The 19,409-nt window shown below is 38.2% G+C and overlaps 1 protein-coding gene across 1 annotated transcript in view; it reads left to right on the top strand.

The window, feature by feature from the left end:
* Positions 1-19,409, top strand: part of LOC118654407 (protein FAM122C-like) — a 65,422-nt gene that overhangs the window by 12,724 nt on the left and 33,289 nt on the right. Inside the window, 2 exon segments of the mRNA XM_036305735.1 lie at positions 11,661-11,704; positions 11,833-11,887. Of these exon segments, the coding sequence (XP_036161628.1) occupies positions 11,661-11,704; positions 11,833-11,887 (99 nt within the window).

The raw sequence follows: 19,409 nt of genomic DNA, 5'->3' as shown, positions 1-19,409 counted from the left end.
AAAAGTTCAAACTTTTTGAGAAGGGAATTTAAGGCTTTCCATCATCTTCACCCTCTTGGCCTCAGAGTCTTCTATCCTTCCACAAATGCTGGCATGCCAATCAAACAAGACTAGCAACCTTTCCTAAAATATTTCAAGCACTCATATTGCTTATGCTGTCCTACAAGGTTCAATTCAAATTTCACCTTATGCCTTTCTTATCTGTCTCCTACCTCCCACCCCCTACACCTATACACTTAATTTTGCTTTTTATACCTACCACACTTTGCCTCCATCTCACACTCATTTACTTGTCTCTTACATAATATTTGCTATGATGTCTGGATTGTTAGGTCTCTGAGAGTAATGACTATGGCTTAGTTGATTTTTTAAAAAAATCTTTCCTTTCCCTCTGAGCAGAAAAACAGGTCCTTACATATAAAAAAGGCTCAAAAATATTGAATACTTAAGAGTTAGATCCTAGCTGGTTTGGCTTAGTGGATAGAGTGTCAGCCTGCAGACTGAAGAGTCCTGGGTTCAATTTTTTTTTAAATATATTTTATTGATTTTTTACAGAGAGGAAGGGAGAGGGATAGAGAGTTAGAAACATTGATGAGAGAGAAACATTGATCAGCTGCCTCCTGCACACCCCCTACTGGGGATGTGCCCACAACCAAGGTACATGCCCTTGACCGGAATCGAACCTGGGACCTTTCAGTCCACAGGCCGACGCTCTATCCGCTGAGCCAAACCGGTTACGGCTGGGTTCGATTTTGATCAAGGGCACATGCCCTGGTTGCAGGCTCGATCCCCAGTAGGGGGTGTACAGGAGGCAGCCGATCAATTACTTTTTAAAAAAAAATTGTTAAAAATTATATTTATTAATTTTTCAGTAACATGAGTTGGTATGATAAAATAGCAAACGAAATAAGTAGACTACAAAGCGATCAAAACCACGTAAAAATTGCAGGCAGGAAAAGCCTAGAAGGAAATACATGACAATTCACTATGGGTGGGTGAATACTAGTGATTTTTCCATTCTTTCTACTTTTCTGTATTATCTATATTTTTATAATGTACCTGTATTTTAAAAAATTCTTTATTGTTTAAAGTATTACATGAGTCTCTTTTTTTCCCCCATTGACCTCTCCCCTACCACCCCCTCCTCCAAGCACAAGCCCTCACCACCCCTTACTGTCTGTGTCCATTGGTTTTGTTCATATGCATGCATATATGTCCTTCGGTTGATCTCTTACCCCCTCACCCCCTCTCACCTTCCTCAATTACTTTCATCATTGGTGTTTCTATATCTCTCTCCCTCTCCCTTCCTCTTTGAAATCAATAAAAATATATATTTTTTAAAATGGTGAAAATGGCAAATTAAAAAAAAAGTTAGCCCTATTTTTTCTGGTAGTGAATTATTATAATGAAGTACTTCTCTAATTGTGAAATATAATTTGTATGTAGTGAATTTTCAGTTATCCACATATCAATTTTCTATTGTTACTATTACATCCTTGGCTGTTTCCTCTACCTTCTATCAAATTATTAGAAAAAACAGACTGATTCTTTTTTAAGTTTTATTGGAAGCTTACATTTCTTTCTTTTTTCTTTTTTTAAAAATCTTTATTATTTAAATTAACATATGTCTCCTTTTTCCCCCATTGACCTCTCCCCAGCTATCCCCAGCCCCCAACACTTGCTCTTACCCCCACCCCCCCCCAGTGTCTGTGTCCATTGGTTATGCTTATATGCATGCATACAAGTCCTTTGGTTGATCACTTAACCCTCCCCTCCGCCCTCCCCTCTGAAGTTTGATGGTCTGTTCAATGCTTCTCTGTTTCTGGATCTATTTTTGTTCATCAGTTTATGTAGTTCATTATATTCCACAAATGAATGAGATCATGTGATATTTATCTCATGTGATATTTATCTTTCTCTGACTGGCTAATTTCACTTAGCATAATGCTCTCCAAGTTCATCCATGCTATTGCAAATAGTAAGAGTTCCTTCTTTTTACAGCAGCATAGTATTCCTTTGTGTAGATGTACCACTGTTTTTTAATCCATTCATCTGCTGATGGGCACTTAGGCTATTTCCAAATCTTAGCTATGGTAAATTGTGCTGCTATGAACATAGGGGTGCATATATCCTTTCTGATTGGTGTTTCTGTTTTCTTGGGATATAGTCCTAGAAGTGGGTTTACTGGGTCAAATGGGAGTTCCATTTTGAATTTTTTGAGGAAGCTCATACTGTTTTCCACAGTGGCTGCACCAGTCTGCATTCCCACCACCAGGGCAAGAGGGTTCTTCTTTCTCCACATCCTTGCCAGCATTTGTCATTTGTTGATTTGTTGATGATAGTCATTCTGACAGGTGTGAGATGGTACTGCATTGTCATTTTGATTTGCATCTCTCAGATGATTAGTGACTTTGAGCATGTTTTCATATGTCTCTCGGCCTTCTGTATGTGCTCTTTTGAAAAGTGTCTATTTAGGTCCTTTGCCCATTTTTTGATTGGATTGTTTAATCTTCCTTTTGTTAAGTTGTATGAGTTCCCTGCAAATTTTGGAGATTAAAACCTTATTGGAGATAGCATTGGCAAATATGTTCTACACAATGGAATACTATGCTGCTGTAAAAAAGAAGGAATTCTTACCATTTGCAAAGCATGGATGGAACTGGAGAGTATTATGCTAAGTGAAATAAGCCAGTCAATGAAAGAAAAGTACCACATGATATTACTCATTTATGGATAATTAAGACCATTATAAACTGATGAACAAAAATAGATACAGAGGCAGAGCAACATCAAACAGACTGTCAAACTACAGTGGGAAGGCCAGGTAGGGTTGCAGGGGGCGGGTAAGAGATCAGCCAAAGGACTTGTATGCATGCATATAAGCATAACCAATGGACACAAGGCACTGGGGGGTAGGGGAGGCCAGGGGAAGGTCAAGGGGAGAAAAAAAAGGAAACATATGTAATACTTTAAGCAATAAAACAAAATTTAAAAAAATATTTTCTCCCATGCAGAGGGCTTTCTTGTTGTTTTGTTGATGGTTTGTTTTGCTGTGCAGAAGCTTTTTATTTTGAAGTAGTCTCTTTTGTTTATTTTCTCCTTAGTTTCCATTGCCTTAGGAGCTGTATCAGTAAAGATATTGCTATGACATATGTCTGATATTTTGCTGCCTATGGATACTTCTAAGATTTTTATGGTTTCCCATCTTACATTTAAGTCCTTTACCCATTTTGAGTTTATTTTTGTGTATGGTGTAAGTTGGTAATCTAGTTTCATTTTTTTGCATGCATCTGTCCAATTTTCTCAACACTGTTTATGGAAGAGACTGTCTTGACTCCATTGTATGTTCTTGCCTCCTTTGTCAAATATTAATTAAGCGTAATGGTTTGAGTCAATTTCTGGTTTTCTGTTCTGATCCATTGGTGTATAAGTCTGTTCTTGTGCCAGTACCAGGCAGTTTTGAGAATAGTGGCTTTGTAATATAGCTTGATATCTGGTATTGTGATCCCTCCAATTTTGTTCTTTTTTTTTTTTTTTTCAGGATTGCTGCAGCTATTCGGGGTCTTTTTTCATTCCAGATGAATTTTTGGAGAGTTTGTTCTAAGTCTGTGAAATATGCTGATGGTATTTTAATGGGATTGCATTGAATCTATAGATTGCTTTGGGTAGTATGGACATTTTAATGATGTTGATTCTACCAATCCATGAACATGGTATATTCTTCCATTTGTTTATGTCTTTATCTCTTTTTTCAACATCCTGTAGTTTTCCAAGTACCGATCTTTTACCTCCTTAGTTAAGTTTATTCCTAGATGTCTTAATTTTTTTGGTGTAATGGTAAATGGGATTGTTTTCTCAGTTTCCCTTTCTGTGAGTTCATTATTGGTGTATAAAAAAAGCCATAGATTTCTGGGTGTTTATTTTGTATCCTGCTACATTGCCGAATTCATTTATTAAGTCTAGTAGTTTTTTGATGGAGTATTTGGGATTGTCTATGTACAGTATCATGTCATCTGCAAATATGACAGTTTTACTTCTTCTTTTCCAATTTGGGTAGTCTTTTATATCTTCTTCTTGTCTGATCACTATGGCTAGCACTTCCAGTACTATGTTGAACAGGAGTGGTGAAAGTGGGCATTCCTGGCTTGTTCCTGTTCTTAGGGGAAATGGTTTTAGTTTTTGCCTATTGAGTATGATGTTGGCTGTAGGTTTGTCATATATGGCCTTTATCATGTTGCGATATGCTCCCTCTATTCCCACTTCGCCGAGAGTTTTTATCAAAAATGGGTGTTGGATTTTGACGAATGCATTTTCTGCATCTGTTGATATGATCATGTGATTTCGTCTTTCAATTTGTTTATGTGATGTATCAAGTTTATTGATTTGCAAATATTGTACCAGCCTTTCATTCCTGGAATAAATCTAACTTGATTATGGTGTATGATCTTTTTAATATATTGCTGGATGTGATTTGCTAATATTTTTTTGAGGATTTTAGTATCTATATTCATGTGGGATATTGGCCTGTAATTCTCTTACTTTGTAGTGTCTTTATCTGGTTTTAGATTTAGGAGAATGCTGGCCTCATAAAAAGAGTTTGGAAGTGTTCCTTCCTCTTGGATTTCCTGAAATAGTTTGAGGAGTATAGGTGTTAGTTCTTTGAATGTTTGGTAAAACTTCCCTGTGAAGCCACCTAGACCTGGGGTTTCATTTGGTGGGAGTTTTTTGATTACTGCTTCTATTTCATTAGTTCTTATTGGCCTATTTGGGTTTTTTTATTCTTCCTGATTCAGTTTTGGGAGATTGTATTTTTCTAGTAATTGGTCTATTTCATCCACATTGTCCAGTTTATTGGCATATAGTTGTTCATAGTATTTTTTTTTTATAATCCTTTGTATTTCTGTGGTGTCAGTGGTTACTTCTCCACTTTCATTTCTGATTTTATTTATTTGGGTCTTTTCTCTTTATTTCTTGATGAGTCTTGCTAATGGTTTATCAATTTTGTTTATCCTTTCAAAGAACCAGCTCTTGGTTTCATTGATTTTGTAAATTTTTTTTTAGTCTCTGTTATTTAATTCTGCTCTAATCTTTATTATTTCATTCCTTGTACTTACTCTGGGCTTTTCTTTTTGTTCTCGTTCTGGTTCTTTAAGTTGTAGGATTAAATAGTTTATTGCTGATTTTTCTTGTTTTTTTTTGGTGTGTGTGTGTGTGTGTTGAGGCATGCCTGTAATGCTATGAACTTCCCTCTCAGGACTGCTTTTGCTGTGTCCCAGAAATTTTGGGTTGTTGTGTGTTCATTTTCATTTGTCTCCAGGAAGTTTTTTAATTTCTTTCTTTTTTTAAAAAAATATATTTTATTGAGTTTTTGCAGAGAGGAAAGGAGAGAGATAGAGAGTTAGAAACATCGATGAGAAAGAAACATCGACCAGCTGCCTCCTGCACACTCCCCACTGGGGATGTGCCCGCAACCCAGGTACATGCCCTTAACCGGAATCGAACCTGGGACCTTTCAGTCCGCAGGCCGACGCTCTATCCACTGAGCCAAACCGGTTTCGGCTTAATTTCTTTCTTGATCTCGTTGGTAACCCATTCATTGTTTAATAACATGCTATTTAACCTCCATGTGTTTGAATGTTTTGGGGTGTTTTTACTGCATTTGATTTCTAATTTCATTCCACTCTGATCTGAGAAGATGCTTGATATGGTTCCAGTCTTCTTGAACTTGTAGAGACTTGTTTTGTGTCCTAACATGTAGTCTGTCTTTGTGAATGATCCATGTGCACTTGAGAAGAATGTATATTCTGCTGTGTTGGGGTGAAATGTTCTATATATATCAATTAAATCCATCTGATCCAGTGTGTCCTTTAGAGTCTCTGTTTCCTTGTTAAGTTTTTGTCTGGAAGATCTATCCAGTGAAGTCAGAGGTGTGTTAAAATCCCCTACTATGACTGTATTGTTGATCTCTCCATTAAAGTCCTCTAGGATATATATATTTAGGTGCTCCTATATTGGGTGCATACATGTTTACCAGATTATATCCTCTTGTTGGATCAATCCCTTTAGTATTAAGTAGTGACCTTTGTTGTCTTTTGTGATGGCCTTCATTTTAAAGTCTATTTTTTCAGATATGAGTATTCTTACCCCCAATTTTTTTCTTTTCCATTTTCATGGAAAATTTATTTTTCCATATCTTCATTCTCATCCTGTGTGTGTCTTTTGTTTGAGGTGGGTCTCTTGTAGATAACATATATCTGGGTCATGTTTTTGTATCCATTCAGCTACCCTACACCTTTTGATTGGAGCATTTATTCCATTTACATTTAAGGTTATCATTGATAGGTACTTATTTATAGCCATTTTAATTCTGTATGGCTAGGTTTCTCTCTCTGTTTCTTCTCATTACAGCAATCCCTTTAGCATTTCTTGTAATGCTGGCTTGGTGGTGATGAACTCCTTTAGTCTTTTTGTCTGGGAAGCTCTTTATTTGATAGTGTATTTTGAAGGATAGCCTTGCTAGATATAGTAATCTTGGTCTCAGATCCTTGCTTTCCATTACCTTGAGTACTTCATGCCATTCCCTTCTGGCCTGTAGAGTTTCTGATTAGAAATCAGGTGTCAGCCTTATGGGAACTCCTTTGTAGGTAACAGTTTCTTTTCTCTCTTTTTTAAAATATATTTTATTGATTTTTTATAGAGAGGAAGGGAGAGGGATAGAGTTAGAAACATCGATGAGAGAGAAACATCGATCAGCTGCCTCCTGCACACTCCCTACTGGGTATGTGCCCACAACCAAGGTACATGCCCTCGGCCAGAATCGAACCTGGGACCCTTGAGTCCGCAGGCCAATGCTCTATCCACTGAGCCAAACTGGTTAGGGCAGTTTTCTTTTCTCTTACTGCCATTAAGATTCTCTCTTTATCTTTAATTTTTGGCATTTTAATTATGATGTGTCTGGGTGTGGGCCTGTTTGGATTCTTCTTGTTTGGGGTTCTCTATGCCTCTTGAACTTGTGTGACATTTTCCTTTACCAGGTTAGGGAAGTTTTCTGCCATTATTTCTTCAAACACCTTCTCTATTCCTTTCTCCCTTTCTGGCTCTTCTGGCATACCTGCTATTCTAATATTGTTACATTTCACATTGCCCCACAGCTCCCTTAAGCTGTCCTCCTGTTTTTTAATTGTTTTTTCTTTTAGGTTCTCTGATTAAGTGATATTTTTCACTCTGTCTTCTAATTCACTGATTTGATCCTCAGCTTCCCCTAATCTTCTGTATATTCCTTCCAATGTGTTCTTTATTTGTGTTATGTCATTCTTTATCTCAGACTTGTTTTTTCATAGTTACTATATCTTTTTTCATGCTGTTGAGCATTTCTACCATCATTACTCTGAGTTCTGATTCACATAAATTTCTTATCTCTGCTCCAATTATCTCTTCTTCTGGAGAATTCACTAGTTCTCTCATTTGGGGGTTGTTTCTTTGTTTCCTCATTTTGATCGTCTGTTGTGTTTGTGACTATGTATTAGGTCAGTGGTTCTCAACCTTCCTAATGCCACAACCCTTTAATACAGTTCCTCATGTTGTGGTGGCCCCCAACCATAAAATTATTTTCGTTGCTACTTCATAACTGTAATTTTGCTACTGTTATGAATCGTAATGTAAATATCTGATATGCAGGATGTATTTAGGCAACCCTTATGAAAGGGTCATTCGACCCCCAAAGAGGTCGCGACCCACAGGTTGAGAACCGCTGTATTAGGTAGGTACTCTACACCTCTCAATCTCTAGTGTAGGACAGTGTTAAAGGCTGTTTCTGACTAATTAGATCAGGCATAGACTTAAAGCCTCCAGAGACCACCTCTGCCTACAGACTGATAGGATTCCAACTTGAATTACCCCCGAGGTGGTCATCCTCAAGTGTGGCAAGAGTTGATTTCAACAGGGTGGGGCAGTTGCTTCTGCCTAGCTGCTAATTATTTTTAATCTCTTAAGTGGCCTTAGGACAAGGTATTTTCCAATAGGGTGTGTCAACTGTCTTCCCCCTAGGCAAGGCAAATGTCTGTGTGGGAAAGATGTCCAGGAAACTTGGGATGTCTGCCTTCTGAGCTCTATCCCCTGAGTCTCCAGTCCTGGCTTCTGCTCTCACAGCTCCTGTCTACTTCACCCTCCCTCTGCCAGAACAAAAGGTGGGTGGTTCCACAGGGAATTTTGTGTGTTGGCCCTTTAAGGGGGTGCCTGAATTTTCAGCTGTTACTCCCTGGAAGACAGCACCCTGCTGCTTTTCATAGCCAGATGTTATGTGGGTACCCTTCTCAGTTTTGGTGCTCTCTGCTGGGGGGCTCAGCTTGGATATTAGATCCCAGAGTTCTCAATGGCAACCCCCCACAGCTGAGATATCTCTTCGGGACTTCAGTTGCTGACTGTGGGTGCCCGGCCAGCCCTTTTGCACCTCTGCCCCTCCTACTAGTTTCTATGTTGTCTCCACTTTTAGTTCTCAGGTATCAGGGTTCTGTCTTGTGAGTTTTCCGTTGATTGTTCAGGATGTTTTTCTGTATTTTAGTCGTAATATCAGTTTGTTCCTTGGAGCATGTTCATGCAGCATCCACTTACTCTGTGGCCATTTTTAATCCCTCCTCATTTTCTATAATGACATCAAAATAGTCACAGTCAGCCCTACCTGGTTTGGCTCAGTGGATAGAATTTTGGTCTATGGACTGAAGAGTCCTGGGTTTGATTCTGGTCAAGGGAACATGCCTGGGTTGCTGTCTTGATCCCCAGTGGGGGGCATGCAGGAGGTAGCCAATCAATGATTCTCTTTCATCATTGATGTTTCTATCTCTCTCTCCCTCCCTTCCTCTCTGAAATTAATAAAAATGTATTTTTAAAAAATAGTCACACAGTTTTAAGATTCGAAGCTCATCTTCACTTCTTCCTTATTTTTTGTCTGTATCTAATTATGCAGCTAATCCTATTAATTCTTCCTTGACAGCATCTCTGTTCCCACTGCTACTTCCTTCTGTCCCTTGGGCCCAGATTACTCTAATAATATTCTAACAGATTTCCCATCTCTGCCAGTTTAATCTGACTTCTATAACCAACACCAAGATAACTTTTCTAAAACATAACTTTTAACTTCTTTCTTTCTCTCCTGTGCAAAATTTTACAATGGCTTCCTATTACCTATTGAATAAGAATAAGAACACCTAGGTTATATTGAGCGCTTACTTACATAGGTTGCCCGGCACTAAATAAGAACTCTACAACCACCTCCTTGTCCTCTATTACCATAATATTCATATGGGTGAGGAAACTGAGGCTCAAGATAAGTTGCTTGCCTAAGGTTGCACAGGTAATAAGTTACAGAACTGCGGATTTGACTCAGTTCTGTTTTGCTCCAAAGCCTATGTTTCTAACAACTGTGCTATCCATATGTCCACCTAACTTGACTCAGGTGAACTGCAATTAGTTGTAATTAGCTAAAGGTCATATATATATATATATATATATATATATATATATATATATATATATAGTGAATTTCTGTTTTCTCAGGGGATCACCTTCTACTCCTCCCAGGCTCTGATCATGCTTACTTTGGAGAGCTCCAACCTAATATAAGTAAAGCTTGCCTCTCACATATGATTATAGGTGTCCTTAAGGAAGGCTTATCTGCTTATTTTATGTTATCCATAATATTTAGCATCATATTTTTCCAGCACTATTCTAGATACTTTATTAGGTGTGAAATACGTTTTTAAGAATGCCAGGATGAATTTGGACTGTGGGTTTTTTATTAACCATTTTAACCATGAGTACAATTTAGTGGCATTAAGTGCATTCACAATGTTAATCATCATCATGCCAAACAGAAACTCTGTACCCATTCAGCAATAATGCCCCATTTTACCCCCATCTCCTATACCTCTATTCTACTTTCTGTCTCTATGAATTTGATTATGCTAGGTACCCCATGTAAATGGGATCATACAATATTTTTTCTTTTGTGTTTGGCTTATTTCAGTTAGCATAGTGTTTTCTAGTTTTCCTTATTTGAGACGGTTTTCTTGTTATTTATTATAATACAATTCTGCCTCTACTGCTCTTCCTGTCTTACTCTTTTTACTTAATTTTTTTTCTTTCATATATTTTGAGTTAATTTTTGTATATGGTGTAGGGAGAACATTCAACTGTATTGTTTTGTATGTGCATGTTCAGTTTTCCAAGTACCATTTGTAGAAAAGATCATCCTTTCCCCCATTAAATGGTTTGCCATCCTTTTCCAAATTCAATAGACCATATATGTGAGGGTTTATTTCTGTTCCATAAAGTCTGTTCTTATGCCGGTCCCACACTGTTTTTGGTTACTATAGCTACGTAGTAAGTTTTGAAATTGGGAACTGGGAGCCTTCTAAGTTTATTCTTCGTTTTTACAATTGTTTTGACTATTTGGGTCCCCTTGAGATTCCATGTGAATTTTAGGATGGGTGTTTCTGCAGAAGAAGGCCATTCATTTTGATAGAGGGTTGCCTTGCATCTGTAGATCATTTTGAGTAGCATTGCCTTCTTAACAGTATTATGTCTTCATATCCACAAACACAGAATATCTTTCCATATGTGGATTATTTTTTAAAATAACTGTGAAAATGATACTTGCATATTATACAAAGACAGAAAATATGGTAATGTACAAAGAAAGGAAGAAATACCCCAAACCTCACTACTCATTGATAAATATTGTTAAATTTTTGGTGAACATCCTTCTGAACACCTCTTGTTTAAAATTTTACATAAATAGCATCTATTTTTTCTTAACATATAATACATATTTTTCAATGTGAATGACTAGATTTAAATCATGTTTGTATGATTGTTTACTTAAGTGCACCCTTACTGACAGAAATTTAGTATGTTTTGGGCTCTGAGTAGTATTAATATTATAGTATTAATATTAGGAAAATAGGCCATAACCGGTTTGGCTCAGTGGATAGAGCGTTGGCCTGCGGACTGAAAGGTCCCAGGTTCGATTCCGGTCAAGGGCATGTACCTTGGTTGAGGGCACATCTCCAGTAGGGAGTGTGCAGGAGGCAGCTGATTGATGTTTCTCTCTCATCGATGTTTCTATCTCTCTCCCTTCATCTCTCTAAAAAGTCAATAAAAAATATTTTTTAAATAAAAAAAATATTAGGAAAATAGTATAATATTAATGTTTTATATTTTCTCTTTTGAATGAAGGCACAAAGTTTTTCTCATAATCAATCCTTGCTTATCTGATATACTGTAATGCATAAGTAATAGATCTTTAGTGTGTTAGGTGCAACAATGAAAAGTAGAGAACCAGATATTTGTTTAGAGCAGTGGTTCTCAACCTTGGCTGCACATTAGAATCACCTGGGAATCTTTTTAAAATCCTGATTTCTGGGCCTCATCCTCCGGAAATTCTGTTTCTTTGTTATGGGGTGAGACAAAGAAACAGAATTTCCGGAGGATGAGGCCCAGAAATCAGGATTTTAAAAAGATTCCCAGGTGATTCTAATGTGCAGCCAAGGTTGAGAACCACTGGTTTAGAGGTTCATTTGACCATTCAATAGCACAGTGAATGAAATCACCTTGTGAAACCACAGGAACTATATTCAATTTATTCTCATGTTCCTGTCTTTCAGGAAGAAGGCATGGATTTAATAACTAAAGAAGCAATGAATGAATGGTGAGTACTGTACTTTGAGTTACTATTCTGATCGTTTGTATATTCAGTTACATCTTTTCTTTTAGATAGGAAAACTGCAGTACTGATGTTTTGTTTGTGTTTGTGTTGTGTGTTTTTTTCTTTTGTAGGGAGATACAAACTACAATACAGATACATCAGTCTTGGGAAGAAAATGTGAACTTGGTATGGTAGTAATACTTCAATTTCGTAGAAAATGTTTGCTTATTTCAATGTTGGTGCTGCCTAGTTTTGCTGTAATTTCTAGAAATTGAAGCTCTCATTGAAAACTAAAATTATATATGCTGTATAAATTTTTGGAGGCAGGGGGAAGAGAGAGAGAGAGAGAGAGAGAGAGAGAGAGAGAGAGGCATTGACATGAAAGAGACACATCGATTGGTTGCCTCCCACATGCTCCCAGACCTGGGCCAGAATCAAATCTGCAACCCAGGTACATGCCCTTGAAGGGGAATCAAACCCACGACCTTCCATTGGCGGGCTTATGCTCTAACCACTAAGCACACCAGCCAGGGCTATATAAATAATTTTTATTGCTTTTAAGAAACAGTTTATGATTTACCCATATAAATAACTAACATTGTTTGAAAGTGGGGTTCAAAGTAAATAGTTGTGATACAAAACCATAATTTTTGTGGACCAGCTTCTTCTCAATCCTAGTGGGTCTAAAAAAAGTTCAGTTATGCTAATTAAATTGCTCAAATGACAAAACAATAAATTATTTTACTCCCTTTTATGTAAGTTATTAACTGTATATTAGAGTTTTAATCCATAGACTTGGATTTACTGGGCAAATAGCTACATTTTTATGCCTATAATAAATATACTAGTATTCCCACTAATATTTTAACATTCAACTTTACCTTAAATGTATTTGGAATTTAGTTACCACTGACTTGTTTCTGAGAAAAGTGACAGGGCTTTTCTTGTCTTTTAATTTTATTGAATTAATTGGGGTGACATCAGTTAATAAAATTATATAGGATTCGATGTACAACTCTACAATATATCATTTATATATTGTATTGTGTGTTCACTACTCCAAGTCAAGTCTCCTTCCATCACCATTTATCCCCCCTTTACCTTCTTTAATCTCCCCCTACCTCCTTTCTCTCTGGTAATCACCATACTTTATGAGTTTTGGAGTTTTTTTGTGTTTTGGGTGTGTGTGGGTTTTTTTTATTAATTCCTTCACCTTTTTACCCAGTCCCCCAACCCCCATCCCTTCTGACAGCTGTCAGTCTGTTCTTTGTATCTATGAATCTGTTTTTGTTTTTGAGTGTTTTTTTATATTCTCTTTTATTTTTGGCAGTTTTATAATTTTATATGAGTCTGTTTTGTTTGTTAGTTTATTTTGTTCATTAGATTCCACATATAAGTGAAATCATTGAAATAAGCCAGTCAGAGAAAGAAAAGTGGCATCTTTAAAACCTCTTTCCAATTTGGTTTCAACAGTGCTTTTCTACATATTACTAACTTGTGGGAATTGCACCAGTTTGCTTGCAATTCCTATTCCCAGTCCTATGCAACAATTTACAATGTAAGTTTATATGAAAATACCAAATTGCTTATAAAATAAGAATTTTTAGAAATGTAAAAGAAATTACAGCTCCAGGTTATATGACAAAAAAATTATTTTTAGCTACATTAAAATGTAATTGTTTGGTGTTTATAATTTTGTATATTGAAAAGAATCAAGTAACTGAGAACATGTGAGAGTATGTTAACATATGAAGAATCAGTAATTCATATGTAATACCCTTTGTAATACTTTAAGCAATAAATTTAAAAAAAAAAAGAAAATAGTCTTCCTATGAAGCTTGTTGATAAGAATCAGAGCTAAACTCGAACTTTAAACAACTGTATCTGCTAATTCACCCATGATTCTCACTTGATTCAAGGCAAGTCAATGCCAGGATTGCAGATCATTCCAGTTCTTTCCCCCACAACTCAGGGAAATCCTGAATCCCTATAAATTACAAGAGAATTTTCTGTCCTGTGGCTTTTCTATTTTTAATCCAGATTTAGAGAAAGCAGTAAAATGATGTGATGTAGCCCTAACCGGCTTGGCTCAGTGGATAGAGTGTCAGCGTGCAGACTCAAGGGTCCCAGGTTCAATTCCAGTCAAGGGCATGTACCTTGGTGGTGGACACATCCCCAGTAGGGAGTGTGCAGGAGGCAGCTGATCGATGTTTCTAACTCTCTATCCTTCTCCCTTCCTCTCCGTAAAAAATCAATAAAATATATTTTTTAAAAAATGATGTGATGTAAGGTACTACACAATCTCCTTTTAAAGTCTGTGTTCTGAGATCTGTTACAATGAAAGAGTCATAGATAGCTGATTTTGTTCAAAAATTTTCTTGTAATGATTGTGATAATTTTATTTTGGAAGAAGTCAAAATTCTACCAACACTATTAGACCAAATATCCCTGGATCATTAAAAAGAAAAGGTATTTTTTTTTACATTTTATATATTTTTTATTGATTACATTATTACATATGTGTCCTTATCCCCACATTACCCCCTACCCCCCCCCATGCCCTCACCCCCCTGTTGTCTGTATCCATTGGTTAGGCCTATATGCTTGCATATAAGTCCTTTGGTTGATCGCTCCCCCTTACCCCCACCCTCCCCTACCTTCCCTCTGAGGTTTGGTGGTCTGATCGATGCTACTCTGTCTCTGGATCTGTTTTTGTTCATCGGTTTATGTTGTTCATCATATTCCACAAATGAGTGAGATCATGTGATATTTATCTTTCTCTGACTGGCTTATTTCACTTAGCAGAATGCTCTCCAGGCCTATCCATGCTGTTGCAAATGGTAAGAACTCCTTTTTTACTGCAGCATAGTATTCCCTTGTGTAGATGTACCACAGTTTTTTAATCCACTCATCTGCTGATGGGCACTTAGGCTGTTTCCAAATCTTAGCTATGGTGAATTGTGCTGCTATGAACATAGGGGTGCATATGTCCTTTCTAATTGGCGTTTCTAGTTTCTTGGGATATATTCCTAGAAGTGGGATCACTGGATCAAATGGGAGTTCCATTTTTAGTTTTTTGAGGAAACTTCATACTGTTCTCCACAGTGGCAGCACCAGTCTGCATTCCCACCAGCAGTGCAAGAAGGTTCCTTTTTCTCCACATCCTCACCAGCACCTGTCATTTGTTGATTTGTTGATGATAGCCATTCTGACAGGTGTGAGATGGTACTGTATTGTTGCTTTGATTTGCTTCTCTCGGATGATTAGTCTTGCAATGATTGTGATAATTTTATTTTAGAAGAAGTCAAAATTCCACCAACACTATTAGACCAAATATCCCTGGTTCATTAAAAAGAAAAGGTACTTTTATCTACCAGCAGAAATAAATATAGCTTTGAATTATTTTTATAAAATCCTATATAATAAAAGAGAAACATGTAAATTGACCATCCCTCCGCTACACTCACCAGCCAATCAGGAGTGAGTATGCAAATTAACCAGACAAAGATGGGTTAATTTGCATACACAGGCACCAGGTGGAGAGCAGAGCAGGAGAGCCAGTGGCTTGGGGGGAGTGGTTCCCTCGGTCGCTACCCCCAAGCTGTCGGGTGGAGAGCAGAGGGGGAGAGCAGGCAGAGAGTGGAGCAGCTTGGGGAACTTGGCTCCCCAAGCCACCAGATGGAGAGCAGAGAGGAAGAGCTGGTGGCTTGGAGGACTTGGCAGAGTGGGAGACCATGGGATGGAGACAGAGCAGGAAGGGAAAACCAAGAGCGCGGGGAGCACCAGGAATTCTGGGAATAGTCATTCTGGTGGCAGCCCCAGGACCAGAAGTGGAAGCCCAGAACGCGGGGAGCACCAGGAATGCTGGGAATCATAGTTCTGGTGGCAGACGAATCTCCTAGACCAGTGGTTCTCAACCTGTGGGTTGCGACCCCTTTGGGGGTTGAACAACCCTTTCACAGGGGTCGCCTAAGACCATCGGAAAACACATATATAATTACAGATTGTTTTTGTGATTAATCACTATGCTTTAATTATGTTCAATTTGTAACAATGACATTGGGGGTCACCACAACATGAGGAACTGTATTAAAGGGTTGTGGCATTAGGAAGGTTGAGAACCACTGCCCTAGACACTAGAGCAAAGTGAGCCTGGAGCAAGTTACTGTTGCAGTGGGGGATGGAGGGAAAGCAAAGGTGAGAGACATAAGTAAAATCAGAGTGTCTAGGAAAAATTAAAGGGAAGATATCCTAAAACTTCCAGGAAATCTCCACCAATGAAGCAAAGGAAAAAAATGCCTCTATTATGCTGTGAGCAACAAACCAAACTGAGTTGGGGTCTCATACAATTTGCTCATATGATTGCAAAGACAGACAGAAACTCCCGGATTGGAGAGGGCTCCCCTGAGAGCTCCCAGTTTGGAGAGGTTGCAGGTTGGGCTGAGGGACGCCCACACCCCCCAGTGCATGAATGTCATGCACCGGGCCTCTAGTATTTTATAAAATCAAATGTTATACAAAAATTTGTCTTAAAGGATTTATTTATTTGTAATATATTTGATAAGTTACTAGATACCTTTTATTTTACTCAAACAAAACTATATGTAAAGACATTTTGAAAACTATAAAATACCATGTAAATGTGAATTGAGGAAATTAATTCCCATTTAGTCAACGGTTATGATTTTTATGATGTGAGTATAATTCACCAAGCTAGTTGCCTTAAATGCTTTCTGAAAAAAGGTAGGGAATGAACAAATAGGTAGAGTAAATCAGGCATCAAGTATTCTGCTGAATGTCAGCCCCTACCTTATCTCGCCAGCACACATACATGTTGATATCGTATGAATAAGTTGATAGAAATTAGATACACTTACAACACCAAAATATATGCTAAGGTTCAATGTTTTACTTCTTTATGAGAGCCATTTTTGTTTAAATATATGGAAAATGACCCACCTACTCAGTAATAAAATGGCAATAAAAAACTGAATTTTTTTTAACTCCCATAATCCTGGATCCCCATTCTAAACTCTGCCTCACTAAGCTATGTTCTTCTTCCTATTTTGTTTTTTTTTTTAAATTAAATCTTTATTGTTCAGATTATTACATTTGTTCCTCTTTTTTTTCCCCCCATAACTCCCCTCCTCCCAGCTCCCGCCCCACCCTCCGCCCTCACTCCCCACCCACTGTCCTCTTCCATAGGTGCACGATTTTTGTCCAGTCTCTTCCCGCATCTCCCACACCCCTTTCCCCCCCAAGAATAGTCAGTCCATTCCCTTTCTATGTCCCTGATTCTATTATGATCACCAGATTATTTATTCACTTGATTCTTAGATTCACTTGTTGATAGATGCATATTTGTTGTTCATAATTTGTATCTTTACCTTTTTTTTTTTTCTTCCTCTTCTTAAAGGATACCTTTCAGCATTTCATATAATACTGGTTTGGTGGTGATGAACTCCTTTAGCTTTTCCTTATCTGTGAAGCTCTTTATCTGACCTTCCGTTCTGAATGATAGCTTTGCTGGATAAAGTAATCTTGGTTGTAGGTTCTTGGTATTCATCACTTTGAATATTTCTTGCCATTCCCTTCTGGCCTGCAAAGTTTCTGTTGAGAAATCAGCTGACAGTCGTATGGGTATTCCCTTGTAGGTAACTGGGTTTCTTTCTCTTGCTGCTTTTAAGATTCTCTCTTTGTCTTTTGCTCTTGGCATTTTAATTATGATGTGTCTTGGTGTGGTCCTCTTTGGATTCCTTTTGTTTGGGGTTCTCTGCGCTTCCTGGACCTGTAGGTCTATTTCTTTCACCAGGTGGGGGAAGTTTTCTGCCATTATTTCTTTAAATAGGTTTTCAATATCTTGCTCTCTCTCATCCTCTGGCACCCCTATAATTCTGATGTTGGTGCGCTTGAAGCTGTCCCAGAGGCTCCTTACACTATCTTCATATTTTCGGATTCTTTTTTCATTTTGCTTTTCCAGTTGGGTGTTTTTTGCTTCTTCGCATTTCGAATCTTTGCCTTGATTCTTGCGCTCCTCTGGTCTGCTGTTGGGTGTCTGTATAATATTCTTTATTTCAGTCAGTGTATGCTTAATTTCTAGTTGGTTCTTTATCACAACATCGAGGGTCTCATTAGATTTCTTGAGGATCTCACTACATTTATCGGCGGTCTCACCAGTCTTTTCGAGGGCCTTACTAAGTTTATCGGCAGCTTCTAGACAGTTCTTAAGAGACCTTAAAAGTGTGGTTCTGAACTCAATATCCTCCATTGACAGTTTTGTCCTGTTTCTTTGTCTCTGCATTTTTTATGCTTTCTTGGTGCACCCCCTAGTGGTCTTTGTCCGCAGTCTTGTTGCCTTTAAGCCTTGATTGATGTCGGCAATACCGGGGTGATTTGACCTCCAGGCTAACTGGCTATGAGAGTCGGCTGTGTCTGTAGTGGGAGGGCTTCTGTGCTGGATCTCTAGGGCGGTGCTAATCTAGCGTTTGCCTGAGGCTATCCGGCAAATGGCGCTGCGCAGGGCTTGGGCGGGGCGGGTCCCCGGGGATCTACAGGGCAGGCGGAACAAGCAGTTATGGCGACTCTCAGTTCCTTCCCCAGGGGCTCTGCCTCTCAGAGCCCCAGCAATGGCTGCAAACCTCGGAGAGAAAGCTGCCTTCGAGTTCCGACCGAAGCCAGACAGTCCCGTTTCTCCCGTTTGAGTCTCGGTCCCCAGAGACTCGCCCGGATCTGGAGCTCAGAGTCTGAAACTCCCTCCCGATTGAAAACAACAACCGCGCCCTCCGCCGCCAGCCCGCTCCGCGCGCACACTCCGCACCTGAGTATTTCACTTCAGCACTGCGCCTCCTCTGAGTCTGGGTATGATATTCTCTTTCCTCCTAGTTGTAGAATTTCCACTCAGCCAGCCTTCCCGTGGTTCTGGGTGATGTCCGTTCTGTCCTTTAGTTATATCTCTGAAGTGGTTGTTTGAGGCAGCGATCTCCGGCGTTAACCTATGCCGCCATCTTGGTTTCTCCCCCTATTTTGTTAACGCCACTACTGGATTATAGGCTTAGTATCAACTTTAACTATGATATGAAGGGAAAATGATAAAGGAGATAAAACTTTTAAAATGTGTATTTGCAAAAAAAAAATTCATTAAGATGGGAAAGGAGGAGGAGGAGGAGGAGGGGAAAGAAAAGAAGAGCAAAACTATAGGGGAAGAAATTGAAATGTACTTCAATGTTCATTGTATTTTGGATTAATTCATGGCAGTCTTCCTAGTAATATACCTAACTCAGCATGTATTTATTATATTCTAAGACTAAAACTAGATCAATTTGGAAAATACTCTTTTCCAAACTAAATGCACTGTGTTATGAAGATGAATCAATGACCTAGCTTAGGGGTCTTTTGCCAGTGCTGTGAGGTTTGGGCCAGTGTTGAAAAAAACATTCAAGTATATTAACAGTTAAATAGCTTTTAGGGAGTTGGGGTTATTTGAGAATTTTTTAAAAACACTCAAATAAAAAACAGTTTTACTAAATTAAAATAATTTTCCTTTAAGACATTTACTCATACAATGTTTTATAACATTGAAAGTGCCTAGCATTTACTTAGAACTTATGATTTAAAAATTGTTTTTATATTGCAATTTTGGCATAATAGACTTGATTTTGGCTTAGTGCATTGGTGGACATGGCATGTCACATGCAAGCTTCTGTTCCTG

The sequence above is a fragment of the Myotis myotis genome, unplaced genomic scaffold (assembly GCF_014108235.1).
Source record: "Myotis myotis isolate mMyoMyo1 unplaced genomic scaffold, mMyoMyo1.p scaffold_m19_p_4, whole genome shotgun sequence".
Classification (NCBI taxonomy): Eukaryota; Metazoa; Chordata; class Mammalia; order Chiroptera; family Vespertilionidae; genus Myotis; species Myotis myotis.
Note: the sequence above shows the minus strand (reverse complement) of the source record. Positions and strands in the feature narration are given on the sequence as shown.